The sequence below is a fragment of the Phascolarctos cinereus genome, unplaced genomic scaffold (genome assembly GCF_003287225.1).
Source record: "Phascolarctos cinereus isolate Bilbo 61053 unplaced genomic scaffold, phaCin_HiC Scaffold_5;HRSCAF=322, whole genome shotgun sequence".
Taxonomy (NCBI): Eukaryota; Metazoa; Chordata; class Mammalia; order Diprotodontia; family Phascolarctidae; genus Phascolarctos; species Phascolarctos cinereus.
The window spans coordinates 287,916,393-287,929,634 of record NW_027555958.1 but is presented as its reverse complement, the minus strand read 5'-3'; the positions used below and the strand labels follow the sequence as shown (position 1 = coordinate 287,929,634).

The 13,242-nt window shown below is 51.1% G+C and overlaps 2 protein-coding genes across 5 annotated transcripts in view; one reads left to right on the top strand and one right to left on the bottom strand.

Annotated features, from left to right (window-relative positions):
- Positions 1-5,978, top strand: part of EVPL (envoplakin) — a 41,040-nt gene extending 35,062 nt beyond the window's left edge. The window contains 5 exon segments of the mRNA XM_021002631.2: positions 886-969; positions 1,113-1,223; positions 1,369-1,461; positions 2,263-3,266; positions 3,268-5,978. Coding sequence (XP_020858290.1) covers positions 886-969; positions 1,113-1,223; positions 1,369-1,461; positions 2,263-3,266; positions 3,268-5,707 — 3,732 coding nt within the window. The 3' untranslated portion in view covers positions 5,708-5,978.
- Positions 5,979-6,521: 543 nt separating this feature from the next.
- Positions 6,522-13,141, bottom strand: CDK3 (cyclin dependent kinase 3). 4 transcript variants are annotated; one of them, XM_078155924.1, is made up of 8 exons: positions 12,082-13,141; positions 11,564-11,693; positions 11,094-11,171; positions 10,846-10,966; positions 10,562-10,732; positions 10,360-10,461; positions 9,865-10,068; positions 6,522-7,257 (listed from the first exon to the last, which is right to left on the bottom strand). In XM_078155924.1, exons 2-8 carry the CDS (start codon positions 11,677-11,679, stop codon positions 7,114-7,116), a joined length of 936 nt encoding a protein of 311 aa, XP_078012050.1. In that variant the 5' UTR covers positions 11,680-11,693; positions 12,082-13,141; the 3' UTR covers positions 6,522-7,113. The 4 variants fall into 4 exon arrangements, with proteins under 4 accessions (XP_078012050.1, XP_020858128.1, XP_078012049.1 ...); XM_021002469.2 differs by lacking the exon at positions 12,082-13,141 and having other exon boundaries at positions 11,564-12,048; XM_078155923.1 differs by lacking the exon at positions 12,082-13,141 and having other exon boundaries at positions 7,113-7,331; positions 11,564-12,046.
- Between the last annotated feature and the right edge of the window lie 101 nt (positions 13,142-13,242).

Here is a 13,242-nt window from a genome sequence, read left to right as displayed (position 1 = left end):
AAAATCAATTAATCTGTCTGTAAAATGAGGGAGTTGTTGGAGCAGCTAGGTGGTACAGTGGATAGAGCTCCAGCCTTGGAGTCAGGAGGACCTGAGTTCAAATCCAGCCTCAGACACTTACTAGCTGTGTGACCCTGGGCAAGTCATTTAACCCCAATTGCCTCAGCAAAAAGGAAAAGAAAAGCAAGATGAGGGGGTTGGACTCCATAATCTTTAAACTTCCTTCCAGCTGTAAATCTATAAGCCTATATAGTTCAAGGTCTGGGAAAAAGGTCTAGTGCCAGATTATAGCTAGTGAATTAGAAAGAGCCCTAGAGGGGCAGCTGGGTGGTGCAGTGGATACAGCACCGGCCCTGAAGTCAGGAGGACCTGAGTTCAAATCCAGCCTCTGACACTTACTAGCTGTGTGACCCTGGGCAAGTCACTTAACCCCAATCACCTAGAAAGGAAAAAAAAAAGAGAGCCCTAGCCCCTGAGTCAGAAGATCTGGGCTCAAATCCTTCCTCTGCCTCTTCCTAACTCTGTGACCACCTTGGGCAAGTCACTTTGCTTCTGGGCCTCAGTTTCTTCATCTGTAAAATGTGGAGTTGCATTCAATGACCTCTAAATCTATGGTTCTCTGATCACTAGCCTTAGAGTTCCATGGGGGATATGTGAAGTGTTCCTGGCCATTATCCATACAGCCATACTGCTAGTGGGATGGAAGACATGAAGTGGAAGGAACATATATATGTCTTTCCTATCTTTAGGATCTTGTTCCTTTTGCTCCTACCCCAGGAGGGTCCTTAGAGAATGAGAGGAAAGGAATGGGAGGTACTTTTTGGCTCAGGAGTCAGCTCCCCTCCATTCCTGGGCTTTTGCTGACTTTGCTTCGTTCTTTCTTAGCGTCTAGTACAGGAAATTCAGAATAAAGAGAAAGACAAAAACACAATATTCCACCTATCCCAGGACCTGCAAGCTGCTCTCCAAGTAAGTGGACTTCTTCGACTTTGTTCCTCCTCTCCATCCATCCTCCGTCCATCGGCCCCTCTCTCTTCTCCACAATATGCCTCCCCCCTCTCCTTGTCCCTCTTATTGCTAGGTTTTTGCTTGCCCCTCCTTCTCCCCTACAGGACTACGAGCTGCAGGCAGACAAGTACCACAGTTCCCTGGACCCCACACTGACTGCATCTGTCCCCAAGAGGCCTCGGATCACTCCTCTGCAGGACAGCATCCAGGCCCAGGTAAGGACGGGTCACAAACTCCATGGCTTTGCTTCTCTCTTCCCAGCCTACTGTCCCCCCCATAGATTTGTAGGCCTGGTCCTTCCAGGAGCAACCATTCAAAGAACTGACTCCATCTTCTGATTTCTTCCCTTCCCAACTCCAGGAGAAGGACATAACCAAGCACTTCACTGAGGTTGCTGCCAAAAAGCAACAGCAGCTGAGCCAGCTGGAGTTTGCCAAGAAGGTGTTGGACAAGGTACCAAGATGATCCACAGGGGCCTTTACTGGCGTGGCTCCTGATTCAGAGATAATGTACCCATTCTTGTGATAGCATCCTGGAGCCTCCCCTGTCAATTCAGGGTACTTCCTGATCACTCAGTGGTCCCATCTCTCTAGTCCCACACATGGGATACAGGCAGGCTGGGAAAAGAGATGCAACTTCCTGCCCATGGTTCTCCACAGAGGCACACCCCCTTCTTGGCCTACAGCTCCTGCAGGATATAGGTCTTGAAAGTGTCACTCTATAGGCACTGGACTCCCCTCCTATGCGGACTAGGCCTCTTTCCTCCCAGAAAGTCCAGCCTATCCCAGAAAACACTCACACTGCTCAAACTGGGGGAGCATAAGAGGGAGAGGGGAAAAAATCACAAGAGGCTACTAAGTGCTTCTTCCCAAGTATCCTTGTCATTTGAAAGTACAACACAGAACTCTCTTTTCCTATTATGACAATCAGCTTAGACTTCTCTAGAGGGCACATAAAGAATGAACAATATGGGGGATAAGTTAGATTTTACACTTTTTGGAAGGTTGGACAGGTGGCAGGACAGGAGTGCTCTGCCTGGCTGGCATCATGGGCATTTGCCCAGCCTGCTGGGCGAGTATTCCACCTGGCCTCAATCCCCTCTAATTTGCTGATTTCTGAGTGTTTTAGGGCTTCATCCATGCCTTCCCCTAACACACCAAGGGGAGGAGTCACTGACCTGATGGGGTAAGGAAGGGAAGGTTCCTTTTCATGATCCCTCATGCCACATATACTCTTTCCCCTCTTGCTCTGCAGAAGGAAATCAATGAGGCTATCCAGCCGGCTTATTACCCCAAGCAGTGGTCTGAGAACCAGAATCAGAGCAGAGAGTCAGAGACACAGGCACTGAAGACCCAGCTGGAGGAAGAGAGGAAGCGGGTGGCCCAGGTTCAGCAGGAACTCCAGGAGCAGAGGCAGCAGCTGCTGCTGCTGAAGACCCAGAAGCCTGTGGAGAGGCTAGAGGAAAAGGAAGTGGTAGAGTTCTACCGGGACCCCAAGCTTGAGAGCAGCCTGTCCAAAATGAAATACCAGGTGGAGGAGGAGGGCAAGAAGTGGGCCAGCATGAAGGCAGACCTGGAAGCAGTGAACCAGCAGATAGCCCAGCTGGAAAAGGAGAAGAAGAACATTCAGCCCCATCTGCTGACCAAAGAAGTCACCCAAATCAAGAGGGACCCTACCCTGGACAGCCAGGCGGCCCAGATCAATGCTGAGATCGAACATCTTCGGGGAGACAATGCCACCATCTCTGCCCAGCTGGAACAGCTAAAGAGAGAACTAGTGACTCTGGAACAGAAGGAGGCAAATGTGAAGGAGAAGGTCGTGGTGAAGGAAGTGGTCAAGTTGGAGAAAGACCCCAAAATGGTCAAGGCATCCTGGGCTCTGAAGCGGCAGATTGAAGAGGATGCTGGCTGCAGGAAGGTGGCAGAGGAGGCGGTGGCCAAGTTGTGGGCTCGTGCCCAGGAGCTGGAGCAGCAGATCAGCTCTATAGAGCCCAAAGTCATTGTGAAAGAGGTGAAGCAAGTGGAGCAAGACCCTGGAATCCTTAAAGAGTCCATCAAACTAAAGAACCTCATTGAGGAAGAGAGGAAGAAGAACATGACGCTGACCAGGGAGCTGAAGGAACTGCACAGCAAGCACAGCATGGTAGAAAAGCAGAAGCCCAAAGTAGAACTCAAGGAGAGAGTCAATGAGATCTTCCAGGTGGATCCAGAGACAGAGAAGGAGATTGCTCGGCTCAGGGCTGAGCTCCAGGACACCACGAAAGAGAACTGCCACTGAGAAGGAGGTGGAGGGAACTCTACCAGAGCTGACCATCCTTCGGGCCCAGAAGCCAACTGTTGAATACAAGGAAGTGATCCAAGAGGTGGTGAAACATGAGAAGAGCCCCGAGATCCTCAGGGAGATTGACCAGCTGAAGGCCCAGCTCAATGATCTGGTCAACACCAATGGCCGGTCTCAGGAGCAACTCATCCGACTGAAAGGTGAGCGGGATGAGTGGAAGAGAGAGAGATCTAAGGTTGAGACCAAGATGGTGAACAAAGAAGTGATACGCTATGAGAACGACCCAGTGCTGGAGAAGGAGGCAGAACGTCTCCGGCGGGAGGTGCGAGATGCGGTCCAGAAGAGGAGAGCAACAGAAGATGTGGTCTATGAGCTTCAGAACAAGTACCTGCTGTTGGAGAGGAGGAGACCTGAGGAGAAGGTGGTAGTCAAGGAAGTGGTGATTACCCAGCCGGACCCGAAGCTCCGTGAGGACCACAGTCGCCTCAGCCGTAGCCTGGATGAGGAAGTGGCCAACAGGCGGAGGCTGGAGCGTGAGGTGCAGCAGCTCCAGGCCACAGTGGAGGAGAAGGAGAACCTCCTCAGCTTCCAAGAGGACCGTGACAAAAAGCTAGCGATCGAGAAGGAGCTGCGGCAACTGAGCCTGAGGATCCAGGAGATGGAGCAGCGGCCTCTGGCAGTGCAAGAGAAAATCATCATGGAGGAAGTGGTCAAGCTGGAGAAGGACCCAGATCTGGAGAAGTCCACAGAGGCCCTGCGGCGGGATCTGGACAGGGAGAAGAACCAGGTGATGGACTTACACCGGGAGTGCAAGAATCTGCAGGTTAAAATTGACATCCTCCAGAAGACCAAGTCTCAGGAAAAAACCATCTACAAGGAAGTCATCCGGGTGGAAAAGGACCAAGTCTTAGAAAATGAGAGGTCCCGTGTGTGGGAGCTGCTCAGTAAGGACCGGACTGCAAGACAGAACAGGGAAGAGGACGTGAGGAGACTCAAGGAGAGGATCGAGAGGGCTGAGGCTCTGAAGAGGACCTGGTCCCGGGAAGAGGCCGAGCTCCAGAAAACCAGGAGCCAGGCCAGCCAGGAGCGAGCAAAGCTAGAGAAGGAAATGAGGGAGCTCGAGAGGCAGAAGCAGGAGAGGATGCTGTGCTTACATGAGGAGTCCAAACTGCTCAGCCAGAAGACAGAAAGTGACCGGCAGAAGAGGGCCCAACGAGACCAGGAGCTCTCTCATCTGGAGGAGGCTATTCTCCAGGAGAAGGCTCAGATCTATGAGAAGGAGAGGACTCTGAGAGACCTCCAGCTAAAAATGAAACAAGAAGAGATGAATCAGGACACCCAAATGAGAGAGACCAACCTTTCCACGAAGATCTCCATCTTAGACCCAGAGACGGGGAAAGACATGTCACCATATGAAGCCTATAAGAGAGGCATCATCGATCGGGGACAGTATATCCAGCTACAGGAACTGGAATGTGACTGGGAAGACATCACCACCATGACCCCGTGTGGAGAGGATTCTGTTCTCCGTGATAAGAAGAGTGGGAAGCAATATTCCATCGAGGAAGCCCTCCGCTGCAGAAGGATCACCAAGGAGGAGTACCATCTCTACAAGGAAGGCCACCTTCCTATTTCCGAGTTTGCTCTCCTGGTGGCTGGAGAGACCAGAACTTCCCCGCTCTCCATCGGCTCTATCATCTCCAAATCGCCCCTCTCCTCGCCAGCATCGGCCCCCCAAACCACCAGCATTTTCTCCCTGGGCTCCTCACTCGGCCTCAGCGATGACACCTTTCCCATCGCAGGTGTCTATGACACAACCACCAACAACAAATGCAACATCAAGACCGCCGTGGGCAAGAAGATGCTGGACCCCATCACTGGACAGAAACTGCTCGAGGCCCAGGCAGCCACAGGAGGCATCGTGGACCTCCTGACACGGGAACGCTACTCTGTCCACAAGGCCATTGACCGGGGGCTGATTGAGAACACTTCCACTCAGAGGCTGCTCAATGCCCAGAAGGCCTTCACTGGCATTGAAGACCCTGTCACGAGGAAGAGGCTGTCAGTGGGTGAGGCTATCCAGAAGGGCTGGATGCCCCGAGAGAGTGCCCTGGCTCACTTGCAGGTTCAGCACCTCACTGGAGGACTCATTGACCCCAAGAGGACGGGCCGTATCCCTATTCCCCAGGCCTTGCTGGCTGGCATGATCAATGAAGAGCTAGCTCAGCTCCTCCAGGATGAATCCAACTATGAAAAAGAGTTGATCGACCCCATCTCCAAAGAGCGGCTAAGTTACAAGGAAGCCATGGCCCGTTGCCGGAAAGACCCGATGACTGGCCTGCTGCTCCTCCCTGCAACCCAAGAGAACTACTGTTCTTACCGCACAGCCTCCCCTTCTCGGCCGCGCCGTCTGTGCTAACGGAAGCACTCCTCATGCGTGCCGAGCAGGCAGGAAGGCATATGTTAAAGGTCATATATCTTTTTTTAGCTAAATAAAATTCCCTTTACCCTCCAAAGGCAGCTAGATACCTGATCTCTCCATGTTCAAATGCTTTCTCATGAAGAGTGGTCTCTGTATCTGAGCTCCCCTACCTTGAGTAATTAACCACATGTCCCTAGCCCCAATAGTCTGTGTGACTTTGTCTTCCCTCTCTACTCCAGTGCATGCAATAAACTCTCCTATTGTCTCAGTGGCTGGGCTCTCATTACTTGAAACATAGGATAAATTTGTCTGGTTGGGGCAGGGAGGGTGGGGACGTCTGCTGAGAACTAAGAAAACTTCTCCCAACTCAGAGGAATGGGGAGGCTTTGCTACCTCTGATTCTGCGTCTAGGACAAGTTGTCTGGGGTGAGATCCAGAAGGGCGAATACAAACTCTTCCCCGTGGAAATAACAGTAACCTCCTGCCTCCTCTGAATATCTCCCCATTTTATTTGCTGTCTGTGCTCTGTACATGTCAATCTCTTTTTTTTTTTTGGCCAAAGGTACAGGTTCTTAACCGTTTTTGTGTCCCTTTCTTGGAAAAACACTTTAAATGCATAAAATAAAATGCTTAGGATCACAAAGAAAATGAATTTCATCGAAATAGCTATTGAAATGTATATTTTTTTTAAGTTCATGGACCTCAAGTTAAGAACCCCTGGCCTAGGGACCACCTTCAGCACGCTAGTGAGTCATGTTGACTTTCCCTTCCCTAGGGTCCCTTTCCACTGAAGGGACAGACAACACGAAGCTCATAAATGTAATTTTTATTTCTTATTCTTGAATCTATGACCACATGAATGCAATTACATCATAGGTAAATAGCCAACTGCTGAAAACACACCCAACTCACTTACTTGCCACTGACCATGTATGGAAAAATTCCCCTCTCTTCTAACTCTTCTAAACGGAATTAAACTCTGTCCTAAATAGTTTAAACCCCAAAAGAACAGCAGGGGGGCTGGATGTGGGGTACAGGAACAGAGTCCCCTCTATCTTGGAATTTTTGACCTGAAGGTAAAGTTTGGGCTAGGTCAATGATGTCAAAAAGATCTGCTCCTAAGAAGCAGAGCAAAGTGGATACAAAAAACCAATTGGCCCTCTTTCCCTAAGCACCACCCACCACTGTTCCTAAGTACAAGGGAGCTGCTCTCTCACCTCTCCCTCACCCTTATGAGGCGGCTGTGCCCTCCACTCTGAAGAGATGCTGTCAAACCCAACAAAGAACATGGGAACTCTTACTAACCTGGTAGAAGGACTGGTCCAAACCTAGCCTCTCATGGTCCCCAGGCCATAGCTGAACCTAGACACAAAGCTCACCCTGCCTGTAATTCCTTCCCAACATTAGGGAAAGATGGCTAGAGCTGCAGCTGCAGAAGGGACTTTGGGTATCGGGCCTGAGGAGGGGGAAGAGGGTAGAAGCTGGACGCCCATCCCCTTCACCGGCAAAAATGCTCCAGCATGCCCTGGCGTGGGGCTGAGCATGACCTGCAGGTGGAGAAGTAGTGATGTGTTAGAGCTGCCTTGGCTGAGATGCGCCTGTTTGGGTCATATTGCAGCAGCTGCTGTAAAGGAAGGAGAAAAGCATGTTAATGGCTTCTTTCTGCCTTCTTCCCCAATCACCCAGGACTGTGGTGAGGATAATGACGATTAGGACGAGAGAGCATAGAGCCAGGAGAGTGCAGGCCTAGGCCCAGAGAAGTCTGTAGAAGGCCATCCCAACTAACCTCAGGATTTCTTCTGGAGGGAAGCTGTGTGGGGAGAATGTGGAACAGAAATCAACCAGCTAGGAATAGTTGGAATGGGACCCAGTTTGGGAATAAAAAATGTTGGAATGTGTAAACAGACTTTTCCAACAACTCTGGGTGAGTCAACCGACCTTTCCCCTTCCTCATTGAGCTTTCCTGCTCCCCACCCAGCTCAAGTTGGGATAGGCTCTTCTTTATAAAAAGGTCAATGTCTCTGGAAACATGACAGTGAACCTGTGGAGTATGAAAGCCTGAAAAGGAAGGCAGGTGGGGCAGGTAGGTGGCACAGTGGATAGAGCTCCAGCCTTGGGGTCAGGAGGATCTGAGTTTAAATCCAGCCTCAGACACTTGTGTGTCTGTGAGTCACTCAGACTAGCTGGGTGACCCTGGGGGTTAAGTGTGTGACACTTAACCTTGGGGGATTGCCTCACCAAAAAACAAGACAAACAAAAAAAAAAAGGAAAAGGAAGGCAGAGCCTCGAAGGTGGCTCTTGTCACTCACACCAGGTCCAGCCAGCCCCTTGCAGTTTTCTGCCTCAGTTTCCTTGGAGTCTTGCCTTACTAGTATATCAAGTATTCCCTTCAGGCTAAGTTCTACGGGGCTTTGGGGCAGCTAGCATGGGCCTTAGAAACCATAATAATATTTATCAAATGTATATCACTTTAAAGTTTGCCAAGTACTTTACATAATACATTGTCATTTGATCCTCAAAAAAACAGGTAAGTGCTATCATTATTCTTATTTCACAGATGAGGAAACTGAGGCTCAGAGTGGTTAAATCATTTAGTTTCTTCATCATAAATTTAAGGGAGTTGAACAGGGGTGGGGAACCTGTGGTCTTCAGGCCACTTGTGGTCCTCAAGTGCGGCCCTTTGACCGAATCCAAACTTCACAGAAAAAAATCCCCTTAATGAAAGGATTTGTTCATAAAACTTGGACTCAGTCAAAAGGCCGCACCCAAGGACCTAAAAGGCCACATGTGGCCTCGAGGCCATAGGTTCCCCACCCCTGACAGAAGATTTTTAAGGTTCCTTCCAACTCTATGTCTGTGAGATAAGGGCTATTATTATCCCCATTTTGCAGATGAGTAAACTGAAGACAGAGGCAGCTACACGGCTCAGCAGATAGAGCACTGGGCCTGGAGTCAGGAAGACTTGAGCTCAAATCCACTGTCAGACACTTGCTAGTTGCGTGACCATGGGCGAGTCACTTAGCTTCTGTTTGCCTTACCCCATTGGAGAAGAAAATGGCAAATCACTCCTATATCTTTGCAAAAAACAAAAACAAAAACAAAAACAAAAAACGGGTCATGGATAGTTACACATGACTAAATGACTGAACAAGAACAGAGATCCAAAGAAGTTAAGCTATTTACCCAAGGGTCACACAGGTAATAGGACCAGAGTCAGCATTCAAATCCACATCCAGTCTCTAAATCTAGTGCTCTCGACAGCACCGCAGTCACTATTGTGAAGATGAAATTTATACACACACACACACACACACACACACACACACAGAGTGCTTTGCAAACCTTAAAATTTTGTATAAATGTGAGCTATTACCCATTTTTATACAGAAGAAGGAAATGTGATCTCTGCCCCAGAGGAGGTATTCACAGTTGAGTTGGGAAATGGAAACTGCATGCATCAGCATGATTACAGCTGACATTTTATACAGCATTTTTAAGGTTTACAAAGCACTTTCTGTACACTATAATATCTGATCCATGTGCAACGTGACTTGGTAACCAATAAACACATGCAGATTGGCAATAGTGTAACTTAAGGGTATATATGCTCCAGATGAAGAATGAAAGGATGAGAGCTCAATGTTGCTAATTACGGAAGTCTTTCTAGAAGAGGGGTGTTATGAGCAGTTTTAAATGTGAGAATTAGAACGAGGAAGATAAGCCAAATAGAGAAGCACTACAGTGTACTGGATTTGGTGCCAAGAAATCTGAGGTTCAAATCTTGACTCATATACTTACTAGCTGTGTGACCTTAGGCAAATCACTTAACTACTCTGAGGATCGGTTTTCTCATCTGTAAAATGGGGATAATAATAGCACCTCCTCCTTTACAGGATTGTTGTGAGCATCAAAATGTAAAGCCATTGGCAAACTTTGAAGTGCCACTCAAATATTAGCTATGTTTTTGTGGGGGGAAATGATTCTAATTAATGAGGCAGGGATGAGCAAGTTAAATGCAGGAGACAGAAATAGATCGGCTTGGCTGACTGGATTGGCTCCTGCCCAAGCAGGCAAAGTCCCTCACCCTAACTGGACCAGATTCTGGAACAACAGCTGAAGTTGTATATCCTCTTTTCCATCCTTCATTCACCTACCATGAGCAGGTCCTTGCCCTCTGGGTCAAGGCTGGGCACAATCTCCTCTATCGACTTCCTGGTCCACTTGGGGAAACTGCCCTTGTAGTCTGGCAGCTGGGTGACCCCTGGCCACGTGGCCTCACTGGGTGTGCCAAGGGTTCGAAAAATTCGAAACAGCTGATCAATTTCTGAATCCCCAGGAAACAGGGCCCTGCGTGTCACCTGAAGGGAGGGAAAGGGACTCCTGGTTACCCGCAGGGCCTACTTCCTTTTTCTACTCCCAACCTCCCTCTAAGCAGAATCCAACACAGGGTAAGCTTCTAGGGCTTGGGAAAGAAAGTCAAAATGTGGAACCTTTTGGGGTAACCCATTCTGAGGGCTATGCCTCGGGATTCTGTAGCTGTGAAGTATGACTAGTTTACTCAGCCCTCTAGCCAGCCCTACTCATACACCAGAGAACTGAACCTAAGTTCAACACACCCTCCTGGGCAACCCTCTCATGTGCCCCTTTACCATCTCTGCAAAGATGCAACCAATGCTCCAGACATCCACGGCTGTTGAGTAGAACTTGCAGCCCAGGAGAATCTCAGGGGCGCGATACCAGAGGGTTACCACCTGTAGGGGCAGAAGCCAGTGCCACTCTGGGCAGCCCTGGTGGTTGAGTGGCAGTCCAGCCCACACACAGAAAGAGCTCTGCTCCCTAACCCAACAGTACCTCATGGGTGTAGGTACGCAGGGGCACGCCAAAGGCCCGGGCCAGCCCAAAATCAGCCAGCTTGATGGCACCTAACTCATTGATGAGAAGGTTCTGGGGCTTTAGATCACGGTGGATGACCCGATGAGAATGGCAGAAATTTACCCCCTGGAGCAGCTGGGAGAGGTAGCTCTAAAACAGAAGGGCAAAAAGGCAACTGGCTTAGCTGGAGTATAGCTGGGTCTGGGTGGGTGGGAGGCGCCACCATCTCCCCCCCGCCCCGCCCCTCTCCTACTTCATGGTACCTTGACCAGGTGCAGAGGGAGTTCTGTGGATGCAGCTGAGTCCATATATTTCTTCAGGTCCTGGCTGAGGAACTCAAACACCAGATATAGCTTTTTCTCACTATGTACCACATCTAGTAGCCTGGTGAGAAGACTCTAGTCACAAAAACTAGACATATTCCCAGTCAGGGGGAGGTGGGTAGGGAGGGCCCTGCAGCTTAGGCCCCTCCACCCTCTTATTCTGTTCCACCTCTCCCCCCTCAACTTACCTGACAATATTGGGGTGCTTAAGCTCTTTGAGAAGGGAGATCTCTCGAATGGCGGTGCTTGGGACGCCCTCAGTCTCTCTGCAGCAAGGGATGGGTTGCAGGGGATGAGACTGGAGAGTCCTGACAGGTGGCAGGAGCCAAGGGGGCAGCCACTGGTTTGAGGGCCTTGCCACATCGTCCTCTTCATTTGAAATGCCGCCCCACCACCATCACCCCTGACTTTCTGGGCCTGAGAACAACCTTCTCCGTCTAAGGTAGGTGTCTCAAGTCTGGACTCCCTTGATACCTTCCCACCCCCACCCCATGCAAGGAAGTCCCTGAGGGAGGCAGAAATTGAGGACAGAAGGCTGCTCCCAGGGCACAAACAGGGTACCCAAAAGAGGCGCCGATGCTAAGACTCTGAGCCCGGGGAAGGTGGGCATCCCTGAGAAGGGGTGCAGGGCCCCAGGGGAGGGCCGTCCCACACTCACGAGTCTAGGCGGATCTTCTTCAGGGCCACGAGCTGCCCCGTCTGCTTGTTCCTGGCCTTGTACACCACCCCGTAGGTGCCCTCACCGATCTTCTCCACCTTCTGGAACACGTCCATGCCAGCGCGGCCACCTGGGCGACAGAGGACCTGCCTGAGCATACCTGGCCAGGGCGGGGCGGCTCAGGGACGGAGGGCCCACCCGGCCCAGACCCCTTCCCGAGGCCTCCTGCTCCTGAGTGACCCCCCCCCCCCCCCCCCCCCCCCGAGGGCTGCGGCCTGCCTTGGGGCTGGGGATGGGTCTGAGGGTTGGCCGAGCCCCTCCATCCCTGCTCCCCCTCCCAGCGGTGCTGGGCCTGGGGGCCTCCCGCCCCGCCCCCAGGCTCTCTCCCAGCCCTGGAGCCTGCAGGCTCCCAGGCTTGGGGCCTGGTCCTCCAGGGCACTGGGAGTCTCCCTCCTGGCTCGCCCCCAGCCCCTGCCCGCCCTGCTCCTGCTCCCTACAGAGGGCAGGGAAGATCAAACCTCCTGTTCCTCCTTCTGTCCTCTCCGGGCCCTCCCTGCCTTCCCCAGTCTGGCTATGGCTTCCTCAGGGCACCCTGGGAACAGCCCCAGAGGTCAGAGGTCAAAGGACACCAGTGGGTGCCTCCAAGTCAGCTGTCATGTCTGACAGGCTGACGGCCCTAGTGCCTGCCTCCAGTCAGGGGACCCATGTTCCAATCCTGGCCCCAAGCCACGACCCCGTGACCTCGGGCAGGTCCAGGAAACTTTCCAAGAGCCCACCCACACATCTTGTTTCCTCGTCTGGGAAATGAGGGGATTGGCCAGAGAGTCTCCAGCTCCCCCCTCCCCGGCTCCTTCCCTACCTAGGAACCTTCCACCCTGGGGGTCCCAATCCCTCCCACCCCTGCCCAGCAGGACGGTCACCAAGCACTCCAGGACCCAGCCCTTTCTCCATCCGGCTGCCTGCTCCCCATGTTGGCTTTAGGAAGGTGTGAAGCTGCAAGACCCTGGAGAGGAGGGGGTCATTTTCTTTGCCTTGGACTTCCAGGCTAGAATCCAATGAGGGGAGGGGGTGGATTTCTCCCTCCCCACTAACCCCAACCCCAAGAGTACAAGTCAGAGATCTGCGTTCCTGGGAACACTTCCCCAGCCTTGGGGGTTACCTCATGAGTGATTCCAAGTTTGAAAATCTCCAAATTTGAAAATTCTTGTGTTTTGAGCTCTCAGAGGGAGAGTTCCTCAACAAAATGCTCCACAGAAAAGGCTGAGGACCATCAACATGGTTTCCGCAGCTGGAGGGCTAGAGGCCCTCATGGAGCCGGAGACCCGTCTCCCTGAAGTCTGGACCTTGCCAATTCCTGCCCTGTTTCTTCTGTGAGTTGCTCTGACAGTGTAGGTCTGGAGGGAATAAGGAACGTTTGTTCCTTGGCCCCACAGTATTGCCTGGGAGATTCAAATTGGTCTAGTGTCTTATGTTTCTGTATTTCTTAATGGGCTCCTTAGTTCCTTGAGTCTTACATCTTTTCTGTATTGAGTCAACTTAAGGTTGTCCTACACCTGATGGGTTTAACTGTCATAAGCTATACCCGAACCACATGTGTAATCCTCTTTTCTCTGTTCTGTTTTGTATATGGAAATGTTCATTGTATTTGGTGTCTGTTAAGTCCAGAATAAATTAATTAC

Bases quoted from the DNA above. Each gene is read 5' to 3' on its own strand.
- CDK3 (XM_021002469.2), bottom strand. From the start codon at position 11,721: ATGCTCAGGCAGGTCCTCTGTCGCCCAGGTGGCCGCGCTGGCATGGAC. The intron at 11,172-11,563 runs GTGAGTGTGGGA...CCCTTGCTGCAG, and splicing joins AAGAAGATCCGCCTAGACTC to AGAGACTGAGGGCGTCCCAA. The intron at 10,462-10,561 runs GTACTGTTGGGT...CTGCCCCTACAG, and splicing joins TGCGTACCTACACCCATGAG to GTGGTAACCCTCTGGTATCG.